Source organism: Pipistrellus hanaki (assembly GCF_964339955.1).
Source record: "Pipistrellus hanaki genome assembly, chromosome: 12".
Lineage (NCBI taxonomy): Eukaryota > Metazoa > Chordata > Mammalia > Chiroptera > Vespertilionidae > Pipistrellus > Pipistrellus hanaki.
In genome coordinates this window covers 16862205-16887310 of record NC_140514.1, presented here as the reverse complement: position 1 = coordinate 16887310, position 25106 = coordinate 16862205, and the positions used below count along the sequence as shown (strand labels likewise).

The 25106-nt window shown below is 46.1% G+C and overlaps 1 protein-coding gene across 1 annotated transcript in view; it reads right to left on the bottom strand.

The window, feature by feature from the left end:
* The window catches only part of GALM (galactose mutarotase), a 43347-nt gene extending 25191 nt beyond the window's left edge, over positions 1-18156 (bottom strand). Inside the window, exons 1-4 of the mRNA XM_084901458.1 lie at positions 17814-18156; positions 11611-11765; positions 7038-7244; positions 1488-1569 (exon numbers count right to left, since the gene is read on the bottom strand). Coding sequence (XP_084757584.1) covers positions 1488-1569; positions 7038-7244; positions 11611-11765; positions 17814-18003 — 634 coding nt within the window. The 5' untranslated portion in view covers positions 18004-18156. The remainder of the gene's footprint in view (positions 1-1487; positions 1570-7037; positions 7245-11610; positions 11766-17813) is intronic.
* Positions 18157-25106: the final 6950 nt, after the last annotated feature.

Here is a 25106-nt window from a genome sequence, read left to right as displayed (position 1 = left end):
GCTATGTCAACACCAAAAGATGGTCTGCCACCAAGACAAATATAAGGAAGCCTTCAAAGCCAGCCCTGGAGCCAGGAAAGCATTTGACACGGTGATGCCAAACATTTGGATCCATGTATCCTGATTTCTCATTCTCGCTCTAATTAGTTTCATAGTCACTGCATTTATGGGAGTTCCTAAATCCTGCTGTTAACTGAAGTTGCTGTTTCGTATGCAGGCTCACATCCTTACCTTTTCCCTCTCACACATTTGATCCTGCAGCCATTAACACAGCCATGGTTTTAAAGAGGCCAACGTAGAACAAAAGGTCTCACCTGAAGTAAGGCCGGTGCCCAGTAAACTTAAAGCAATGTCTTGCTTAATGCCCTGGACTTGTGTGTGTGTATGTGTGTGTTTTTAAATTTTGAAAGAATTTTAGTGGTAAAAATTGTATATCTTTGTGTATCCACCACCCACCTTTCTCTAATGTTACTATCTTACATGGCTGTGGTACATGATCACAACTAAGAAGTTTAGTATGGGAACAGAACCGTTAACCAAACTATAGACCTCACAGGAATGCCACCGGAGTTCCCTAACGCCCCTTTTCAGCCTCGGGATCCAAGCCGGAACCCCGCACTGCATTTTGTTGTCACATCTCCTCGGTGTCTCCTCTGGGACCGTCCTTCAGTCTTCCTTTGACTTCCATGATGTTGATACCGCTGCAGGGTTCTGCTCCATTGTCTTGTGGTTGGGCTCATGGGATGTCTTCTCCTGGCTGGACTGAGGCCATGCCTTTTTGACAGAATGCCACACGAGTGGTGTGCTTTTTCAGTGCGGCGTAGGAGGGGGAAGGCAGTGCCTAAAAGTCTCAGGTCTGGCGACATGAGCCTTGTGTACACACACATCCATGAGGTTGATTTGGGCAGCACCTCGCTTCCCCTTTTGACACTCCGCACTCCCCGTTCCACCCTCTCTACCCCCACCCCACCCCCAGCTGTGTCCCAGAGGTAATGTGTCTGCATTTGTCCTGCTCAGGCTATAGCTCATTCTACCCTTCCCTCTTCCATCAAAAACCACGTGTTCTAACAGGGCCCCGCATTGGTGAGGTAATGTTCAGGTAACTTCATCTCTGCTAAGGTGCTCACAAGCAACAGTTGTACATTTTACTTACTTACTTTTTCAGATTCACATTTTAGTAAAGAACTTCTGGAACCTAAGGCTCGGCTAGGATGGCCACAGGACCCCGTGTGTTTGGGACTGTCCCCGTGTATGCATGTTGCCCTGGCTCAGTCAGTAATAGCACCTCCTTTCTCTCTCAAAAGGGTCCTGGTTTCTCTGTCTAATAATATGGTCACCCAACCTAAACCAAAGTAAATGACTAAGCATGGTAATCACAGGCATTTTGGTAGGCCAACAGGGAAAATAAATTCAGGTAAATGACGTTTCGGTGTTTCTCGAACTGCCCCCTAGCTCTAGGTTACTATACAAAGTGAAAGTTCACCAACCTGTAGGAATCAGGTTTTCGTCCACAGGCAAAAAGGCATCCGCTTCTATGGTGACTTCATGGTCGTAAATATTTGGGGAGCCCTGGGAAGGAAGAGGGAGTCCTATTAAAGCTTAGACCTTGTTCATTTATTTGCTTTATAACTTCTCTTGCAGAAACGTGTCCAGGCATTGACAGAAACGTTAGACATCCCTTTTAAAAATATATATATATTATTGATTTTTTACAGAGAGGAAGGGAGAGGGATAGAGAGTTAGAAACATCAATGAGAGAGAAACATAGATCAGCTGCCTCCTGCACACCTCCCATTGGGGATGTGCAACCAAGGTATATGCCCTTGACCAGAATTGAACCTGGGACCTTTAAGTCCACAGGACAATACTCTATCCACTGAGCCAGACCGGTTTCGGCTAGACATCCCACTTGGCCTCTGAGATGGCTGATACGCTCCTTTAAGTGTGGGTGGACAGGGCCTCAAAACAGCAGCTGATACATTTGGGAGAAGCTTTCAAGCCTGACCCCAGCATGCATGTTCTTCACTAAATGAAAGTATAACGGTGCAAAGTCAGGGAGACACCAGGAGTCTGAATGCTGTTTGGATTTCGACTTACTAGCAGAGGGGTTTTTCCACCTTCCTCACACGCCGGGAAAATCAGAAGAGCAAGGGTGGGTGACCCGCAGCCCACAGGGCTGGACGGCCACGGCCTCGCCTCCGGGCTCGCCAGGGGTGGGGCACGTCACCCTTCCTCTGGCCCAGCATGCAAGATTTTAGAGATCTTGAGAATCTATGTCTAAACACAACAGAAAGTGTTTTACTTGACCTACTAAGAAGGTCTGTTTCTGAGGAACATCTCTGGTGGCCTGCTGGCAGGCACATGCTGGGCAGGGCAGGGATCGGTGGCAGGGCGGGCTGGGTCAGAGCGTTCCCATCTGCTTACACCATCGTAGCCACTTACTTGGCCTCTGGTCCGACCTGGGAAGGCAGGTCCGAGATGGGAGGGGCCTAGGGCAGCTGTAGACCAGAGGGGTCATCGCCTGTGTGGCTCTCCCTACTGCCATCCGCTCCTGGCTCAGGGGTACAGCCAGCCCCACGTAGGCCTCTGGGACCGAGGGGTGAATCTGAGACTGTGTCCTTGGCTCTACCTGTTCGATGCTCAGCTCAGGTCTGAGGAGTATCCCATTACGTGACGACATCACAGCTTGTTCACCTGTTCTCCTGTTGACGGACTGTGGAGTTGTTCCAGTTTTTTCTATGACAAATAAAGGTGCTCAGGGATTTCCTTTTTCTGTTGGTTTGTTAACAACAAGGCAGAAAGAAAATGATTCACTACAAAAATCACACACCAAATACACTGGTGAGTCTGAGGTGTTAGCAAGAAGCCAGGGAGGGGAAGGAAAAAACCTTTATGAGGCACTGAGTCTTCCTGGTTCCCGGGTCACCGAGCAGCACCAGCATTCCTTCCCGGAGGGAAGCATGCTTCACTCTGTGACTCCTCTGGCCGGGAATGATGCAACGACCCACTCTGGTGGAATATTTCTGTTGGCTTCATTTCCTTCCAGGCGGATGAAAACTTGGCAAGTAGGGCTGATGCACAAACAGAACTCGAGGTCCATCTCTGAGCTCAGTGTTTGTTTTGGTGAACTTGGCTTGGCCGTGACTGGCCTGTAACATTAACCATGTACAGAGTTCATTGTGGCCTGCGTGGGCCTTAAAGACTTCTTTTGTGCGTTGTCACTACCACTGCCTTCATTCAGCTCCTCACAGCCACCAGTGGTTACTAACCAATCAAGCCATAGCAACTGCCTTCCCAGCACCCTCCCCTCCCCTGGGAGAACCCTGGCCTGTTGCTTTACCCTGTGCTAGGATAAAGCATTCAGGGGGAGGACTTCTACCCTGGCCCCAGAGGGCTAATCCTGATTGGTCTAAGCCCGTGGTCGGGAAACCGCGGCTCGCGAGCCACGTGCGGTTCTTTGGCCCCTTGAGCGTGGCCCTTCCACAAAATACCATGGCCTGGGCGAGTCTATTTTGAAGAAGTGGCATTAGTAGAAGTTTAAGTTTAAAAAATTGGGCTCTCAAAAGAAATTTCAATCATTGTACTGTTGATATTTGGCTCTGTTGACTAATGAGTTTGCCGACCACTGGTCTAAGCCAATCCGTGTGGTCTAATTCCCTTGTTGGTGATTGGGTTGAACATGGCACAGAGCACACTTTTGGCCAACAAAATGTAGGAAAAGTCTAGAGGGGAGTTTCTGGGGAAAGTTTTCCTTGTTCTTAAAAATGGAACGCGAGAGAGATGAAGAAAAAGGAATAGGTCCTTTTTTGTCTCTGGAAGTGACTCTATGCAGAGGTGGTTTCTAGAGCTGTGACAACCATCTTCTGACCATGAGGGGACAGCCTGAAGGCAAAGGCCACAACACTGGAGAAGCAGAATAGAAAGACAGAACAGCCCTAACCGGTTTGGCTCAGTGGATAGAGCGTTGGCCTGTGTATTGAAGGGTCCCAGGTTCGATTCCAGTCAAAGGCATGTATCTTGGTTGCGGGCACATCCCCAGTAGGGAGCGTGCAGGAGGCAGCTGATCAGTGTTTCTCTCATTGATGTTTCTAACTCTATCCCTCTCCCTTCCTCTCTGTAAAAAATCAATAAAATATTTTTAAAAATAAAAAAATAAAAAAAGAAGAAGAAAGAAAGACAGCAGAACCTGGGTCCTTGAGGACCACCTCCCTAGCCATCTGGAACCAGCGTTACTGCCTGTCACCTCCCGGTCCCCTAGGCCTGCTTTCATTGCTCTTTAGGTAAAGTTTCAGCAAGAAACATGTTCTCCCAGTTTTGTGTTAGACAAAAGCAGGAACAGCAGAAAAAGGAGAAAACACAAACAACCTACAACCCACATAACTTTCCCATACTCTGAAAGACAGTTCCCCCTTCCTCCCAGGCCCCCAACACTCAGACTTAGAAGCGATGAGTCAGAGCTTGGCCCCAAGTAGAACAAACAACATCCTATTAAATTACTAGCAAAGAAAACAAACAAAAGGAGAAAATATATAAGATGGGCTGATTACCTTAAATACCAAGCTTTGACCTATTTCCCTGGGGAGGGTTTAAGATATAAGATAATGTGTCCGTGGGTAGGGCAAGAGATAGTTTCAAAATGCAGAGGGGCCCTCACTGGTTTGGCTCAGTGGATAGAGCATCGGCCTGCGGACTCAAGGGTTCCAGGTTTGATTCCGGTCAAGGGCATGTACCTTGGTTGTGGGCACATCCCCAGTAGGGAGTGTGCAAGAGGCAGCTGATCGATGTTTTTCTCTCATCCATGTTTCTAACTCTCTATCCCTCTTCCTTCCTCTCTGTAAAAAAAAAATCAATAAAATATATTAAAAAAAAAAAAAAAGGAAAAGAAAATGCAGAGGGTCCTTGACCTCAGGCCTAGTGACTGACCATCCACTTTTACCTGAGAGCAGGAGGCTGCCCATCTTTAACCCTGGAGCTAGTGGCTGTGGATGCAAGCTGCACTTACAGTGACAGAAGGGGACACTGACCACCCTTCTACCCTGTTTCCCCGAAAATAAGACAGTGTCTTATATTAATTTTTTCTCCCAAAGTTACGCTAGGTCTTATTTTCAGGGGATGTCTTATCTTTCCATGCGTTAGGTCTTATTTTTGGAGGATGTCTTATTTTCGGGGAAACACGGTTGGTGGGGCCTTTTATCTGGGAAATCATTCAGCCTCTGTTAAGAGATTCAGAAATACTTGTCACTACAGCGATGGGCAGGATGTAAAATTCTGGTCAGGAGGGTTCTCTGCCAGGTACATAGGAAGAGCCTCAGTGAATCTTACATTTCCATGACGTCTCCTCCGTGGGAACACATTGGCAGAGGTGATACTTCACACATCATTCCTCTCTCTATTCCTGAATCTATTCCTTTAGACCACCCCGGCTTATAAACCAATGTCTAAGTAGATAAAAATGTGGAAAACAATAAAAAGTCACCATGATATGCTACCTGCCTTAAACCATGAATACTTTGTTCTATTTTTGTCAAGTTTCTTTCTGAACTTATTTTGAAAAGTAGGGCCTTTATGGTCATTATTGCAGAGCCTTCTATGGCTGAGTGTGTTTGTCTTGCTTTTGTGTTTTGGTGCGTCTTTAAGATCTCAAGAAAGCCTAAACTGGTTTGGCTCAGTGGATAGAGCATCAATCTGCGGACTGAAAGGCCCCAGGTTCGATTCTGATCAAGGGCATGTACCTTGGTTGCGGGCACATCCCCGGTAGGGGGTGTGCAAGAGGCAGCTGGTCAATGTTTCTCTCTCATTGACATTTCTAGCTCTCTATTCCTCTTCCTTCCTCTCTGTAAAAATCAATAAAATATATTTAAAAAAAAAAAAAAAAAAAAAAAGATCTCAAGAAAGATGGTGGACGTTCCTGAAGATAAGGAGAGAGCAAGTGAAGAAATGTCTTCCTTTTAAAGGGAGAACTTTGGAAAGTATATAAGGACCAATTAACTCACGCTATCTGAAAAGATCCTAGAGGAAAAAAAAAATCAGCAGATCATCAGCAAACTCCTAAAAGCGTGTGAAAATGCAAGCCATTACTAGCTGGCTGCGAACATCATCTCTCGACAGAAAATCAGGCCAGAGCGAGCGATTCAAGTACAGTAGGCGCTGCTGAGTTCTTCAGATGAACAGGAAGTAATAGATATAATCTGCAGAATTTAGCTGAGCTTTTTGTATTTCGTCTCACGCAACTGCCTCCTCAACAAGCTAAATTATTAGCATTAGGAGGGAAGGAGGCCATTTGGAAATTACTTAATGGGGGTTGTAATGTCTCTACCCCACACTTAGGGGGGGCCGCACAGTAGGAGCACACAGATACCCTCAGCACATCTAAAGGGCTTGGGCAGGCAGAACACATTCCGGAAGGCCAAGGATAGAAAGCACTCTTCTTGGAAGTCAGTTTTTAGGGGAAGGGGTGTAGGAGTGAAGTAGGTGAAGCCAATGTAAGTACATGTTACTAGATGAGTGGGCATTCTTAAAATAGCCAGCTAGCCAAAACTGGTTTGGCTCAGTGGATAGAGCGTCAGCCTGTGGACTGAAAGGTCCCGGGTTCGATTCCTGTCAGGGGCATGTACCTTGGTTGTGGGCACCTCCCCGGTGGAGGGTGTGCAGGAGGCAGCTGGTTGATGTTTCTCTCTCATCAATGTTTCTAGCTTTCTATCTCTCTCCCTTCCTCTCTGTAAAAAAAAAATCAATAAAATATATATATATATATATATATATATATATATATATATATATATATAGCCAGTCAGTTCCCTGAGCGTATGGGAAACATAGTTCTCTGGGCAGTAGAACATACTCATCCTCTTTCCCTAGAGCTCCCATTTACTGAGCACCTACAATGAGACAGATGCTTTGCTGGGGACTATCCTCATCATGGGGTGACCGCCCCCCCTCCCCACCAGGGTAATTTCATGCCAGGTCGGTCTCTCCAGTCACTCCCCCAGCTCATTCCACAAGGTGCATCGCAGGAGACAGGAGGCACGGTCACTCACCTGGCCGGCCAGGTTGAAGTAGGAGTGGTTGGTCAGGTTCACGGGCGTGGTCTGGCTGGCCTGCGCGCGGTAGTTGATCACAAGCTCCCCACCATCCAGCGTGTATGTCACCCAGACTTTCAGCTCCCCGGGGTAGCCTTCCTCACCATCCGGACTGACCCGGGAGAACTGGACGCCGTTCGGCAGCACCTGAGGGGTCCAGAGGACCTAAAAAAAAAAAAAGTGTTTTCAAAGCTGATTAGTCACTCCAATCCCAACTAAACACCACGTTTCACTATTAAAGACAACTGATTCCAGGAAGGGAGACGATGATACAACCCATAAGGTTGAAAATAATAGCCTAGACCAGGGGTTCTCAAACTTTTTAAAGTGGGGGACAGATCACGGTCCCTCAGAGAGCTGGAGGGCCGGACTATATGAACTACTAATTCCTACTATAACACCTCGGCTGTGCTCACTGCCCAAAAAACCTGGCGGGCAGGATCAGACTCCCCTGGGGGCTGCATGTGGCCCGCGGGCCGTAGTTTGAAGACCCCTGGCCTAGACTTTAGTTATCCTAAAATTCTGTTTTAAACAGAACTGGAGAGAAAATAAATTTTCTCCTTACCTACTTACACTTTTCCTATTCGTTTTTCCCCCGAGTTTATCCATATGTGTCTACAATATTTTCTTCCCCTACGTTGAGACTCTTTGTTGTTGAAATCTTAGCAGCACATTCTGAGTGTCATATGGCGATTATCTGCTATCTGCTAATAGTATTCAAAATGACCTTGTCCAGCTGGCGTGATTCAGTGGTTGAACATCCATCTGTGAACCTGGAGGTCAGGGGTTCGATTCCCAGTCAGGGCACATGCCCAGGTTGCAGGTTCAATCCCATGTGAGGGGAGTACAGGAGACACTTTGGCAGACATGAGACTGTCATTGTTGAGTGCTCACCAGCCACTGACCTGGTGCTTTTACATAAATCATTTCACAAGGTAAGGGTTTGGTGGGACCAAAAAAATTATCATCTTTGCAGGTCAGAATAGTTGGACAGTGGCAATTTCACATGGTTCCAATTAATATCATTACTCCCATTTTACAGATGAGTAAACTGTGTGAGTTCAGTGGAGTTAACTTGCTCACTTCTACCTCCTACATCCCAGGGGAGTAGAGTAGAAACCTTTAATACTTCATGCCCACTGTTTAAAGTGTGTGTGTGTGTGTGGGGGGGGGGGGGGGTTGAGGGGTGTCAAGTCATACATGTAATTAGTGACAGAGCTAGGATTCAAATTCAGGGTCTACATTATAACACATCTTAGCTTCAGTGGATGTTTTGTTCAAATCTCTCCATGAATATATGATTTCTGAAAAGGAAATAAAGAATTCAAATGAAAAAGAAATCTCTATGGGTTGAGGCCAAGCGCTGTCATTTCAAATGGACTTGAAAGATAACAAGGCCTGAGGAATGGCCATGAGCCCAGGCTCCCCTTCTCCTCCCCTCTCCTCCCCTCCCCCGTTCCTGGCTGCACCGCTCAGTGACTGCATTTGCCAGGAAGGCGAACCCAGCGGGAGCGGAGGACTGCCTTCACCGACGGTGAAAGCAGCTGGTATCTGAATCACGTTCACTGACCTTAGAAACAAATTAATTCTACACCCTCATTACCTCCCAGGAAGGCTGAATTTTCAAGACGCTGAACACATAAAGCTCGTCATATATGTGATTAAAGGGGGAAAAAAGAAATTTCCAAATGGAAAATTTTAGGAATAAAAAACTTGAAATGTTCTTAATTTGCTACCTTGTTTTTCTCCTTTAGAGAAAGAACACAATGGAAACTTTTTTGTGTGTAAACCAATATGATCAGATAAGTATAATACCGTGGGAAGTATGATTCCTATCTGTGGAAGGATTTCCCTGGCCCTATCGTTTCCAAATTTCCAGAAAATTTCCTGATTTGCACCTTTAGGCCTACTTATCCCATTTCCAATCCTGTCAGGTTCTTCACATTTCATCTTCAGAAAACACATACCTCCAAAAGAACAATTATTCCGAAACTGTTGAGATCAAACATAGCTGAAAATAAAGTTCATCTGATACTGCTCATGGTACTATATCAAAACCTACTGTTCAGCCCTAACCGGTTTGTCTCCGTGGATAGAGCATTGGCCTGAGGACTGAAAGGTATGCCGGTCAAGGGCATGTACCTTGGTTGCAGGCACATCCCCAATGGGAGGTGTGCAGCAGGCAGGTGGTGTTTCTAACTATCCCTCTCCCTTGCTTTCTTTAAAAAATCAATAAAATATATTGGAGGAAAAACAAACAAACCCAAAAACTTTCCATAATAACATTCAGAAACTTTCCATAATAACATCCCAAGTGTTTCCCCACTTCCCTCTGGGCTGTTTGCACGGCCATTCTCTCCAATATCAACACAGTGAGTGAAATGCTATCCTTCCTTCAAGAGTAGTTCAAATCCCACCTCCCCCACTGCTATGCATTTGTCCATCCCCAGTTCCTCTGTCACACCACTGGCGTCTATAGGATAGGCTTATACAGGGCCCCGCTCCCTCACTGTACTGTGAGCCTCAGAAAGCCCCATCCTATAGTGTGCCCTGGTTCACAGAAGGGGCCCAGCAGGCACATTGCATTCAAGAATACGTATACAGGTACCCTCGCCATTTGCTGCGTTCACACAGGGCACACATGCTAAGCAACATGTATGCCCTGTGTACCACTATGGGGGAGAGGGAACAGGAACAAGCAGGAGCTAGGTGCTGTTCTGAGGCTCCGCTCAAGATCCCTGTCTAGCCCGAAACCGGTTTGGCTCAGTGGTAGAGCGTCAGTCTGCGGATTGAAGGGTTCCAGGTTCGATTCCGGTCAAGGGCATGTACATTGGTTGCGGGCACATCCCCGGTAGGGGGTGTGCAAGAGGCAGCTGGTCGATGTTTCTCTCTCATCGACGTTTCTAACTCTCTCTCCCTCTCCCTTCCTCTCTGTAAAAAATCAATAAAATATATTAAAAAAAACAAAACAAAACAAAAAGATCCCTGTCCACCCGGAGCTGGGCCTCACTTCTTGGTTGCGGTGTGCCCACGGACCGGGCATAAGCCAGTGAGGACGCCCATCGCCGAGGAAAAGGGAGCTGGCGGCAGTCTGGCTCTGAGCCACAGACAGGAAGCTGGTGGGACGGGGGTAGCAGGGTAACCAACTTCCTTCTCCGGGACAGATGGTGGCCAGGGGCAGAAAGGAAACGGTGGTCCCTAGCTGCACATGTTCTCTATCTTCCCTGGCTCTTCTCTAGGACATCACCTGGGGGTGTGTTTGAAAGGCAAGATGGCTCCCAAAGGGTCTCCCTCCCAGCCCGAAATGAGACGTAAGAGAGTCTTGGGGTTGACCAGCAGGCCGCACCCAGCGAGGGGGCAGGGGTCCGGGCGCTCCTGCTCAGGGAGAAACTGTTGGGCCCATTTGCTTTCCTCTCCTCATTTTTCCCGGTCTCTCTGGGGGAGTGGGAGTTTTTTTATTTTTAAATATGTTTTATTGGTTTTTTACAGAGAGGAAGGAGAGAGCTAGAAACGTCGATGAGAGAGAAACATCGACCAACTGCCTTCTGCACACCCCTCACTGGGGATGTGCCCACAACCAATGTACATGCCCTGACCGGAATCAAACCCGGGACCTTTCTGTTAGCAGACCGATGCTCTATCCACTGAGCCACACCGGTCTCGGCAGGGAGTGGGAGTTTTAATGTGGAAAGAGGGAACTGGGGTGAACGGGGGGGGGGGAGGCGGCGTAATTTGGGGGCATGGAAAGGTAGGCCTGAATGCAGCAGAGCTTCACCACAGACACAGGGGTGCGTGTTGGCTTGGGGGCACCCGCAGGGGTGGCCGAGGTGGAGAGCAGCAGTTGTGAAGGAATGAGGGCTCCTGGCCAGGCAGCCTGACCTAGGAGTATGTGGCCTTTGGAGCCTCAGGTTTCTCGTGTGCGGATAATTCAGGGTTCTCTGAGGGTGAGAGATAACACCTGAAAATACCTCGTGCAGCCGAAACCGGTTTGGCTCAATGGATAGAGTGTCAGCTTGGGGACCGAAAGGTCCCGGGTTCGATTCCGGTCAAGGGCATGTTCCTTGGTTGTGGGCATATCCCCAGTAGGAGGTGTGCAGGAGGCAGCTGATCGATGACTCTCATCGATGTTTCTAACTCTCTATCTCTCTCTCTTCCTCTCTGTACAAAATCAATAAAATATATTAAAAAAAAAATACCTCGTGCAGTAAGTGGTCAGGTATTATTTCAGTCTTCGTTCCTGCTGTTCTTAAGGTCAACTCGACTCCCTGGTCCAACACCGGGAAGCAGTTCCCTGTCTTCCTAAGCCAGGGCCGTTGTCCTCTCATAGGCAGAGGAGTTGGGCAAGGACGGGTCCTGAAACAGCCAGTGCACCTGCTCCTCCAAACCATGGGAGTGGCCTCTTTCCTGAGTCACCTTCCCACGCACCTGCTCCAGGGCGTAGGGTTGCGCCTGGGAAGCAGGAGGGATGCCGGCAGGGACTGTGGGAAGTGTGAGCCAGGTGAGGACTCCACCCAGTGCCCCCCGGACTCACCTTATCAAACCCTCGGATACCTCCATGCAGACTGTTGGGCCCGTTGTTGATGGCCAGCTTATACTCCTTCCCGTCCACGGTGAATGTTCCTTTGGCGATCCGGTTGGCCACCCTGCCCACCACGGCTCCAAAGTAGGGCTGCTTCTGGAGGTACCCTGCAAGGACAGGGATGAGAGTTTTGTAAACTCCACCTGAAGGCGAGGCTCACACTGCTGTCCACCACTCTCTCCTGAGGGCAGCTGCCGAGTATCCACTTGGGCACACCCTCAGGGCAGCACAGAAAAGGGTGTCCTCTACCCATGACCTTTGCCCTTCCTAGAGTGGTAAACACTTTTATTTTATTTTTTATTTTTTCATTTTTTAAAATATATTTTATTGACTTTTTACAGAGAGGAAGAGAGAGGGATAGAGAGTTAGAAACGTCGATGAGAGAGAATCATCGACCAGCTGCCTCTTGCACACCCCCTACCGGGGATGTGCCCGCAACCAGGGTACATGACCTTGACTGGAATAAAACCTGGGACCTTTCAGTCCACAGGCCGACGCTCTATCCACTGAGCCAAACCGGTTTCGGCGAGTGGTAAACACTTTCAAAGAACGTTATAAAGTGCAAAGAAGACACTGAAACTATCCTGACCTCATCACCAGACAGGTCCACTGATTTAAAAAAAAATTTGTTTTTTGACTGTTTTTAGACAGAGATATAGAAACAGAGAGCGAAACATCAAATGGCGGTTCCACTTATTCACTGGTTGACTGGTGCGTGTGCCCTGGCGGGGATGAACCTACAATCATGGCACCGGGAGGATGCGCTGACTAACAGCCACCTGGCCCCACACATGCGTAGCCTCCCCATTCTCAGCATCCCCTACCAGAGTGGCACCTTTATTATAACTGATGAGTCTACATTGACACATCATCAAGAAATTACTGAAGTCCATCACTGACAATAGTGTTCACTCTTAGCGTTGTATATTATATGAGTTTGGACAAATGTATCCTCCATTATAATATCATACAAAGTATTTTCACTGCTCTACAAATCTGTGCATTGCCTATCCATCCCTCCCATCCCCCTAGACCCTGGCAACTACTGATCTTGTCATATAGTTGGAATCATACAGTATGTAGCCTTTTCAGATGGGCTTCTTTCACTTAGTAATATGCATTTAAGAGTCCTCCCTGTTTTATTGTGGCTTGATAGCTCATTTCTTCTTAGCACTGAATATTTCATGATCTGAATATACTCCAGTTTATCCATTCACCTACTGAAGGACATTTTGGCAATCCACACTAATTAAAAGAGTAAGATGCAAACGGACCATACCTTTGTGACACCCACCAGCCAATCAGGAGTGAGTATACAAATTAACTCAACAAAGATGGTGGGTTAATTTGCATACACAGGTGCTGAGCGGCCGGAGGTGGGGCAGGACACTTGCGTCATTGCTATGGTGATGACACAGGCGCACCGCCCCAGCCATTCCGGGCCTCTGGGCAGCATGGGAAGGTGGAAAGGTGGCTCCAGCTGGAGCTAAGGCGGTGCCACAGCCAGGGGAAGGAAGGCCCATTCTTGCACAAATCTTCGTGCATCAGGCCTCTAGTTATGAATAAGCTACTATAGACATCCCATGTGCAGGTTTTTGTGTGGGCGTAAAATTTTAGCTCTTTGAGTAAATACCAAGGGGCATGACTGATGGGTCATATGGTTAGAGTATGTTTGGTTTTATAAGAAACTACTAGACTGTCTCCCAAAGTGGCTGTGCCATTCTACATTCCCTTCAGCAATGAATGAGAGCCCCTGCGGCCCCTCATCCTAGCTGCTATTTGGTGTTGTCCGCGTCTGAGCTTTGGCCATCCTATTAGGTCTTGTTTGACTTTGTGTTTCCCTGATGATATATAATGTGGAGCATTGGCTTGTTTGTCAGGAGCTGCAAAATGCAAAGAAAGCAGAATTTCTGTTCAAAAATCGTTTGGCTGTATCTACCTCCGACAGCCCAAACCTTAGCCAGAGTACCTTCAAGTCGCAAACAAAATCGCTCACTAGTCTCCGTCAAAACCCCCTCATACTGATTCACTTTGGCTTTTTGAGAAAAACAAACATTAATTGATGAGCATTGTAAGCTTACCACATATTTTATATATTTTTCAATGGCTGCTGGCTATCCCAGATGAATCTCCAGGCTATTCCCCCCCCCCCCCCCCAGCACTAAGAAAGTGAAATAAAAAGTTCACGTACTGCGAGGGAAGATATTTGGGGGCAAAGGAAGGAAAGAAGATAAAAATTATTACTTGTTCACCACAGTCAGATACATCACAGCCAACAGCACATTTAATCATCATTATCCGCTTGTTTCGGGGAGGAAATAGGTCTGGAGAGGTTTAATAACTGGCCCAAGGTCACACAGCTCTCAAGGACAAAGCAGGTTTAAACTAGGAATCCTCGATACTCCCATAAGGGCACTCTGGGGCATTTGTAATATTAAACTGCAGCCTCTAAACCGGTCTCCCTTCCTCCAGGGTACCCCCTCTGATGAGCTCAGGTTTTCCAAAAACACTATATTTATTTTTTCTAGTTTTTCCGTAATGGCTCTCATGACAGTAATAGCTGGGTGGCTGGTGGTAAGTGGGGGGAAGATGGAGGGGAAGGAGTTGCATCGATATTATGGGTAGGTTGTTCGTATCTGTGGCTTATAAGCCAATGCTCTCATCACAGGTTTGGAAAGAAGTCATAGTGATTGCAGGCGGGACATGCAGATGAAAAACAGTTAAAAAAAATATTTTAAATACCAAAAAATGGCAGAAAAACTCACTGGAGGCGTGACTGACTCTCCCAGCCTGTAACGAAAAGACCATGTGATTTACCTCTTTAGAATTCTACAGAAGAAAGATCTCATTGACCCAAGGAGGAATTGAACTGCTCTGACCTCAGGTCATGGCCATCATCCAAGCAGTTTATGTAATCTGCTTGGGGAAATTGGAGATGGTTCATTCACATCCATCTGGCAGTTACAAAAGGACCACGTTTCACGGAATTACCCACGCTCAGCTCTTCCCGGTGGCTCAGAACCCTGGCTCTGTCACATCTTATTGCTTTAAGTTATTCGCCTCAGTTTGTTTCTTTAACACTTACATGCTCGGACATGCTTAGACTATGTAGTGAACGTTACGTCTCCGTCCTATCCCTGTACCCCAGCTATCCAGCGTCTTTGCTTCAGGGCGACCACTGTTGCCAATTTCTTAACATGGCTTTTAATACACTAGAATGGATCCAAATAGTAGCAGAGAGCAATTCCATACGTCTGTTAAGCGCAGCTTAGTGATGGGGACACACTGAGAGATTTTACCTTTGTGCAGACATTACTGAATGCACTTACACAAACCCCGATAATATAGCTTACTATACACCTAGGCCAGTGGTCGACAAACTTTGGCTCGAGAGCCACCTGCGGCTCTTCGGACACTTGAATGTGGCTCTCCCACAAAATACCATGTGCGGGCAGGCATGCACGTACAGTGCAATTGAAACTTCATGGCCCACGCGCAGAAGTCGGTTTTCGGCTCTCAGAAGAAATTTCAATCATTGTACTGTTGATATTGGGCTCTGTTGACTAAGCAGTTTGCCAACCACTGACCTAGGCTATATGGTTGGTATACTACTGTCGTGTGGTCCAACCTTGGCCGAAATATTGTTATGCAACCATAACTGTATTCTGATTGAGACAATTATGCTTCCTGTTGTGAAGTCTTCCTTATTGTTGGCAATACTAAAAGAATACACACACACACACACACACACACACACACACGGAAGGACAGGGCCTTGGGAAGGGAACGGGGCTGTCTGCATAACCTTGAAGATGGCTGGATAGATTAGAAAGTATTACTTGATATTCTCAGGGTTTTTTTCCAACTTCTCTTTTGAAAACAGCTTGACTTTCTTTCAACATAAATTATTTAAATGACAGCATAGAAATAAAAATGTCTCTTGCTGCTTTTTGTGAAGCCTGTGATGCATGCAGGTTAAGACAATTCTATTTAATAACATGGAGGGCAATACAATACAATCCAAGGGATCAGGTGTGGTTTTTTTCCTCCCTTTTAAGAACAATTAGGAATATTTTCTTTCACTCAGACTTCCACGAGTCATAGACCCATGGAGACAGTTGTATAAAAGCCCTCACAAAATCGGCACTTCTATGCCAGCACTTCCCCGGTGCCAGGTCAACGTGACACATATTTCATACGAATCCCAGAAAGCCACCTTGTGCGTCAGAACTAAAAATGGTATGAACTCGTGTGTGTGTGTGTGTGTGTGTGTGTGTGTGTGTGGAGGGAGGGTAGTGACTTCCTGAATAGTGATAAGGCCGAGATAGAAATGAGATGATAAAAACAGGTGCTCTTAGCTTATCGGCTCCAGTGCTTTACTGGTTCTACAACTGAAGGGCAAGTACCCAATTCTTTGACTCCACGGGCAGTTTCGCACCAGTCAAGTAAGCTTTTTATGGTTTGTTTCAGCCTGGAAAATGGTTATGCTATAGTGACAGAGAGGGGTGACTCAGCAAAATGAGGAATCCTCTTTGGTCATTTGTCAACCGTACCTCTTGCCTTCTGACTTTGAAGACAGATGTGACCACCCACCTCCAGAAATTCAAGGGAATACGGAGCTGATTCCCCCACATCCCTGTTCTTTCCTACGCTTGAGTCTCCTGGGATAGATCTGCCGAGGATGACCTCCCCCCTCCCCAGACCAAGCCGTGGAAGCTCCAACGCAGATGAAGACAACCAGAGGGCAAGGAATAGGATCCTCAGGGATGTTCTTAGAACACATTTTGACAAGGAAATGGGAAGCAAATTCCAGTCTCCTAAGGGAAACCCAAGACTCTCTCAAGAGTTTTCTGTTGACATCCACCTCAGAGCCGTGCTACACATCTAAAGAACTGGGCGGAAAGACACACCTACAAGAAAACCTCAAACCTCCTCGCTAAGCAGATTTTGTTTCCGCCTCTACAACGGCAGAGGACATCAACTCTCAACAGTGTCCCTTTGCCAACTTTATTTCAGACCTCATTTTTCTGTCCGGTCTCCACTACCAAGAGAACACTATGCCTGCTCTCCTTTATTGCCATCGAACTGCAGTTGTAATTATTTATTTATGCCATTATTTGGCAAATGTCCCCAGCTAAACTACAAGCTCTATGAGGGTGGGGACCTCGTCTGTCTCATTGGATGAGGTAACTGAATTAACAGTTTTTAAATGCATGAATGTATGTAGTAATATATGATTACATATTAAATATTGATAATTTATTTATATATATATATATATATATATGTATATATATATATATATATATATATATCACTGATTCCTTACAGAGAGGAAGGAAGAGGGACAGAGAGTTAGAAACATCGATGAGAGAGAAACATGTGCCTCCTGCACACTTCCCACTGGGGATGTGCCCGCAACCAAGGCACATGCCCTTGACCGGAATCGAACCTGGGACCCTCCAGTCCGCAGGCCTACGCTCCATCCACTGAGCCAAACCGGTTAGGGCAGTAATATATAATCTTAATTGCCCATGGATTCTAACCGAATAAAAGTCCACCCTAGCTAGAAGAAGACCTCATTTCTAGAGTAGGCCTTCCACCTTCCATTCTGTGCATGGTCCTTGAGCAGCCAGAGTGTGTTGGGCACTAACCCCACCAGACCAAAGTGGAGAAGCTGTCTGCATCCCCTGGGTATTTCTGAGACAACCACGCCTCCAAGAGAATCTGATCCAGGAAAAAGTTAGCAGAAAACGCATGTCTCTGCTTTTCCTTGTTGAGAAAGGGCAAGAGGGCGGAGCTGGGAGCCACACCCCCTCCAGCCCGCCTTTTCCTCCTCAGCTGTGACTGAGACCAGGCGGTTCAAAGATCGCTCCAGGGCTGCTGGAGTGTTCTCTTCCCTTACCCTTACCCTTACTGACTTTTTAAATCAATCGAAGCAAAGCCTGAATGGATAAGCAGAGGCCAACTCCTATAGTTGTTCATTCTGTCTTTTTCCGAGCACTGGCTACAACACAGGGAGTTAGCAGGATGCAAGCCTTCCTGACCCGCACGTCTCAAGCTCAGGTCCTTCCCCTCGGGGTCCCTGCTCCTGCCTGCCGTGTGCGGGGTGGGCCTGAGGCCCGACTGCAACCGGGGGCAGAGTTTTCACCCACCTTCCAGGTCGGCAAAGCCCAGCACTACATCCGAGGCTTTGCCCTGCCTGTCTTTGACCTCCAGGGCCGAGATGGTGCAACCCCAGGAGAGGATGTCCACGCCCAGCAGGTCCGACTGCAGCCGGAACTTCTCCACTGTCCCTGCCCCGGAGGGCAGCTCTCCAAACACCGATCTGGTCACCGACACCATGGGGAAGGCTCAGGCTGTGCGCAGGGACCCCTCCGCTCTTCCAACTCCTGCAGCCAAACTGGGAGCGGCAGAAGTTTACTGGGAAAGGGGTGGGACACGGCTCAGACTCCTCCCCTTCCTGGCCTGGATTGGGGAGTGACCACTCCTGCAAAAAATACCCCCTACGGCCTGTCTAATCACTTCTTTGCCCAAAGGTCACTGAAATGCAAAATTTCCAACGGTGCTTTGGGTTCTTGTCCTTTGCTAACCGTTGCTGCATTGCATGTTGGGAATGGTAGTCTTTGGAAGGTGACATTGCATTTTGGGGCTTGTAGTCTCTTTCTAAACCCAATCCTGAACCTACAGGATTCTACCTGGGGCCTCAGGCCCAAGGTTCTTAACGTGCAGAATGCTGGTGGTTGACTTTCAGACTAAACGCTGGAAAACGCAAAGAGCAGAATTAGGGTCGTTGAAAGCGATCTTGCGGGGAAATTCCAGTTTTAAGTTAACGCTTTGATCCCGAGGGGAAAGAAGTAGAGGGTTGTTCAGAGAAGGGGTAATGCAGGCTTCGTGGCACACTGCACATTCTGTTTGTCCCCCAGGGAGAAGCTCTGGACATGTTTCTGCTGGAGCTGCTGCCCCAAGGCCCTCCTGACTGCCGGCCTGGAGTGGCCGCCTGGGAGAGGGTCAGTCCTGGGGGGGGGGGGGGGGGGGTCAGGTGTGCCCAGGGGTGAGCAGAAGCAGCCTCCCACTTTCTTCTGAAGTTCAGAGTCCCTTTAAGAAGGCATTAGAGAGAAAAAAAAAAAAAAGAAGAAGAAGGTATTAAAGAAACATATTTAATAAGGTCCTTATAAATATCTAATACTGCACTTTTATTATCTTCTTTGCACAGTGGAAAAAGGCTTTAAAGATGTACTGCCAGGAGAGGAAAAACACTGAGGTCGTTAAAGAATTGTCATGCTTTAGTGCACCTCGGAATTATTGAGTGCACTTGAGATTTTAAAGTGCATGTTCCCAGGCCCATCCCCGGTGTTTCTGAACCTGTAAGTCTAGGCTGAGCCTCGGGAATCTGCCTTTTTTTCACAGTTCCCCAGGTTTTTTTTCATTCAGGTCCTCTGGAACCAAGCTTTGAGAAATACTGCTGTAAATTTAGATGACTAATTTTAGGCTCCGATGGCAGAAAACAAAAACAGTTACGAAGGGCCTTAACAGGATTGTCAGATAAAATACAGGGTCCCGTGGATGCGTTTCTTTGTTAAATCTGGCAATGCTAGACAGGACTGGGCCTAGGAAGGAAGGATGCAGGAAGCCTGAAAGCTTATTTTATTTAACTGTTTGCACACTCATCTCATCTTTGCTTGCTGCTGCTTTTGATTTGGTTCCTAGGTGCTCCAGAGAGGATCGAACGAGGCTCGGGTGAGTGCCAAAAGCATCTAAGATTAAGAAGTTAATTGGGATTGTGTTTCTGGAATCAGATGCTAATAAAATATAACTGTCTCTTAGCCCTTTCTGTCTGTGTAGTTGGAAGGAATATTTAGTATTCTTGCCACCAAGCCTTAATGCTCATTCATGAAGCAGAGGAATCCTGATAGCAAAGGAAAATGAGAGCTTGCAGCAGGCTTCGGTGAAGCATAACACATGATAACAAAAAGACACGAGTCAAATTACAGACTGTACCGCACACAGACAATAACCGATGAGCACTCGTGTGTGTGGCTTCATCTGAAATCCTCATGAACGCTGTAGCCCTCACCAGCCCACTCAGCATTTATGGCTGACTCATACCCAAGCCCTTGTGGCTATGCCGTGTTAGCAAGGATGTCTTAGGATCTCTTCCGTGAGCAGGAAGACGGCATTTCTTTTCTTAGCCGCTGGTTCTCAGTGTTCTGCCAGGCTCATGTTGTCACTGGAGAGAAACACATTTAATGGCCAAACACAAATGTCACTAGGCGAGGCCTTGTAGCTTGACTTAGTAGAAAAAGAAACATACCATGATGTCTCTCTAAGATGTAAGAAGTACACACACACACACACACACACACACATATATATATATACATATATGTGTGTGTGTGTGTGTGTATATATATATATATTGTATATATACACATATATATGTATATATATTGATTTCAGAGAGGAAGGGAGAAGGAGAGAGAGACAGAAGCATCAATGATGAGAGAAAATCACTGATTGGCTGCCTCCTGCATGTCCCATACTGGGGATTGAGCCAGCAACCCAGGCATATGCCCTTGACTGGAATTGAACCCAGGACACTTCAGTCCACAAAGCTGATGCTCTATCCACTGAGCCAAACCAGCTTGGGCACACTTATTCGTTTCATTGTCCTTTTGCTTTTAAGGATTTGACAGATAGAGCCAAATAGGACTACCTTGTGCTAAGGCAGGTGCCAGGCACAACCCTTGATTTTTCTTACCAGGATATCTAATTTCCCTAGTCTCATAGTCATACTCTAAAGAAATATTAATGCACCTAAAAAAGTTAGAAATCTAAGGAAATATTCTCCATATCCAAGGTTGGATTAGACCAGAAGCAAGGTAGTAATCTGGCAAGGAAAGCATTGTCAAATTCTAGGGGGTATTTATTTTTATTTTGGAGATAGGGACTAAGAGGAAGGTTATGAGGAATTGAGACACTTATGTCAATGAGGAGTTACTTAGAGTTACCTTTTCTTTCTTTCTTTTTAAAAATATATTTTATTGATCTCTTACAGAGAGGAAGAGAGAGGGATAGAGAGTTAGAAACATCCATGAGAAAGAATCATTGGTCAGCTGCCTCTTGCACACTCCCTACTGGGGATGTGCCCATAACCAAGGTACATGCCCTCTATCCACTGAGCCAAACCGGTTTCGGCGAGTTACCTTTTCTTTCAACCAGTGATGAGTGAACTGGTGAAGAATAAGATCTGTCCCTGTTCTCAGCTGCAGGTCTGTCCCCTAAATTGAGTGCTGAGGGGCCAGAAATAAGGAAATATGAGCCCTGACACTAGGCTCCACCCTCTTAATTGTACACAAAAATTGCAGGTGCCTGGGACCTGTCAGACTCTGGGCCCCTGAGGAAGGCTGGCTCCAAAGCCTTAAGCTGTTGACAGGCTGCTGCTAGGCAGAGGAAACTCTGAGATATAACAACAAAAACAACTGACAGCACCTCAGAGTTTGTCTATGAAGAGATTCTTTTCGATCGGGTTGGCACATCACCACCTTCCTGTTTTCTCTCTCATGGCTGTGAACTCCATTAGTGTTTATTGCCAGTGCTCTTCGTTGGGCACCCAGCATTCACTGCCTGAGATCATTGCTTATCTTTCCACGAGTACATTTTGTTGTTGCAACTGTTGACTCAACGATTGGCTAGCTGACTCAATATTTTGACTTTTTCTTTTCTTTCTTAACCCAACCGTCACTATACTTGGTTTCAGATGGAAACTACTTGTACCTGGAAAACAGGAATACCTAGGAGAATCCCATCAAGTTCATGAGAAGTAGAATTCTTCACAATCAATTCAGCTCTGTTTCATCAACAATTTTGGAGCAGCTGCTGGGGAGGCATTCTGGGGGCAGGTGAGAAGCTATTGAGGAAGATAGATGAAATTTAGCTTCATGACATGTTGCTTATTTGTCAAATATTCAACAAGTATGTGCCAGGCATTGTGCTAAGTGCTAGTTATATATTAATAAGTAAAACACGATCATTGCCTTTCAAGGAATTAACAGTCTAATATGATAAATGCTCATCTTTTCTGATACAGAAATGGAGATTTAGAGAGGTTCAGCAACTTGTTCAAGGTCACATGGTCAGTAAGTCAGAAAACCAAGATTTGATCCCAGGCAGCTTGACTGCAGAGATAGGAACATTTTGCCACTTCCTTATATGTTGCCTATTATTGAGGTCATCTCCGTAAATTCTAACACATCACTTCAGTGTAAAATGTTCATCTTCTAATTTTTTAAAAAATTAAATTATTATCTGTGTATATATTTTTACATTGCCCCTCCCTCCCATACATACCCTCCCTCCCCAGAGTTTTGTGTCCATTGGTTGTACTTATATGCATGTATTATGGTAATTACGAGTTTTTAAAAAAATCAGCTTCTTGAATTAGGCATGGCTGGATCTGGGCCAAAATTATGTCAGTAAATCTTGGGATTTATCTCTTCCTGATCCAGTTTTCCATGGTGGATGGCACTATTTTCAGGACTATTCTTTCTCCTTATGATTTCTAGCTTATGTTATTCACAATAACAATGTCAGTAAAAACAACAAAAGTCCCCTCATGAAGTCACTTGATTATGGGCCCTTCTGAACCAAGTACCTGGTATAATTGTCAGCTTCACTCAACACTGTGGACCGAGAGAGTGGGGAGAGGGGACTCCCTAAGGGAAAATCTAGATGCTATTCCCAAAGAGAGAATGTATGCTAACCAGGCAAAAGCAACAAGCACCCACTGAAAAGAGTAACGGAGCTAATTTCATCAGAGTGTTCACATATCTAGATTCTTTCAACACAGAGAAATACCTGTGTCTCAAAAGAGCTTTCAACATTTTGTCAGTGGTTCAGCAGCAGGTGTTGCCACATCCTCACTTCTATTTCTGTTTTATCTTTGTCTGCCTCGGTTCCCGGGCTAATGTGGTACTGATGCAACCCTGCTTGAACCTTTCTGCACATTTTCACCTACCTTGCTGTTTTTCAAAGGACAGATTCAACCTATCCAGAAGCAGATTCATCCCCTACCTATCTAAAGGCAGGTCAGGGAATTGCTCTCTAAGATTATCCTTATAATATGAAATCTTGTATCAAAAAGTATAGGTGAGCCTGGCTGGCATGGCTCAGTGATTGAGCATCAACCTATGAAATAGGAGGTCAGGGCACATGCTGAGGTTGAGGGCTTGATCACCAGTATCTGGCATGCAGGAGGCAGTCGATCGACTATTTTCTCTCATCATTGATGTTTCTCCCTCTCTCTTCCTCTCTGAAATAAATAAAAACATTTTTTTAAAAAATAATATATAGGTGAATATAATTCTTGGCAGAGAGTAACATTTAAGAAGTATTTAAAAATTATCTGACTCAAATAAATGTGTAGAATACATTGTCATGATCTTGCCGATACATTGTCATGATCCAGTAACTTTTGATTCACTGCCTTTGATATTACTAACCATGAAAACCATGGTATGATTTCCTTAATTCCACTTGCTTAAGAGGTCCCAAGAAGCTGTCACTTCTCACTCTTATAATTTCTGGCTTTTGAATGGATCTATTTGGCACAGCTAGAATGACAAATTTCTAATGAGATGTTATAAACATTCCCCCCCCCCCAAATCAAAACAATATTCCTAGGTCTAAGGCAAAAGATGTCATTGCTCACTGCATAGCAAGCAGCATGCACATCATGTTGATGCTGGTTCCCCAAGACCAACATGGAGAGATCAAGGTGTACACTCTACACTCAGTAGGTTTGCATTATAACTGGAATCTACCATTTTGCAATAAGTGGTAAGCAAGCCTACTCTTTGAGAGATGGTGTTACCTCATGCCTTGAGCCTGCTCGTTGCAAGCTCAGTCCTGAGAAATGGTCACCTGAAGAGTGGTCAGCAGTATGCATTCTTGGCATTCCCAAAAAAGATGTTCAGAGATGCTCAGGGCTATGGTAGACTGCTTCTCTCAACAGGTGGTCCAAGGTTAGTATAGCTGTTCTGTTCAATGTGGGCATCTGGCACAGAGGTGCCCTTTAATTTGTTGCTTTGCCATCTGGTAGGTTATGTTCTGAAGTCCACTTGTCCAAGGAGGTATGCCACCATGTCCACATTTAGGGCAGCAGGATGAAGGAGAGGGGGCGGGGAGAAGGCAGACCCCGCCCTTTAAGGACACATCCTGAAAGTTCTACACATCACTTCTCACACCTCACTGGCCAGGACTTACTCACATAATATCAAACTCCAGGGTAGGTGGAGAAACGAATAATCATTACTCTAGGAGTTCTGTTAGTGGACTATAAAGGAGAAGATAATGGGGCGAAGTAGTACTCTGCCATATTCTTTTCTGAAAGTTGATGGTATTTTAACACATACTTTACCGGGACTTTGTAAACAGCCACCAGGTTCCTCCTACCCTTTGTACATGTGAGAATCTGAGCCTGTGGCTTGAGTGTCTAGTTGAAGCCAGATTTCTGTAAACACACGATGAGGGTGGGCCTACAAGTATCAGATACATTTCAGGCATTGCCCAAGGTGAGAACACTAAGGAGTCAGATGATATCCTGGGATCTGAGAAAAGACAGGATCCTACTCCAGATGATGGTGAATTTGTGAGTCTGGAGCAAGAGACTCTAAGAATCAGTGTCGCCCTGACCGGTCTGGCTTAGTGGATAGAGCGTCAGCCTTCAGACTGAAGGGTCCCAGGCTGGATTCCAGTCAAGGGCCTGTACCTTGGTTACAGACACATCCCCAGTAGGGGGTGTGCAGGAGACAGCTGATCGATGATTCTCTCTCATTGATGTTTCTAACTCTCTATCCCTCTCTCTTCCTCTCTGTGAAAAATCAATAAAATATATTTTTAAAAAAAGATTCCGCCGAAACCGGTTTGACTCAGTGGATAGAGCAATGGTCTGTGGACTGAGGGGTCCCAGGTTCGATTCCGGTCAAGGACATGTATTTGGTTGTGGGCACATCCCCAGTAGGAGGTGTGCAGGAGACAGCTGATCGATGTTTCTCTTTCATTGATGTTTCTAACTCTCTATTCCTCTCCCTCTCTTTGTAAAAAATCAATACTTTTTTTTTTTTTTTTTTTTTTTTTTTAAAGATTCACATACCCTACTGACCAGGAATTCTGCTTTTTAAAAAAAAAATCAAGAAAAAAAAAATCAGTGTTGCGGTCTGACAGACTTCTCGTGGGAGCAGCTCATTATGCCTAGCGGCTGAGGACCATTTTGAGGGTGATGGCTTTGTCGAAGGAGAAAGGACCCATCCACATCTGATTCCCTCTCCCCTCCCACCACCCTCACAGAACTGACTCCCTAGGACAAGGAGAACCCCAGTCAGCTGTCAGCCGGCAGAGGACGTGGGCTGTTTGTGTCTTGGAAGAGGAGACTGCGCCACTATGGGAGG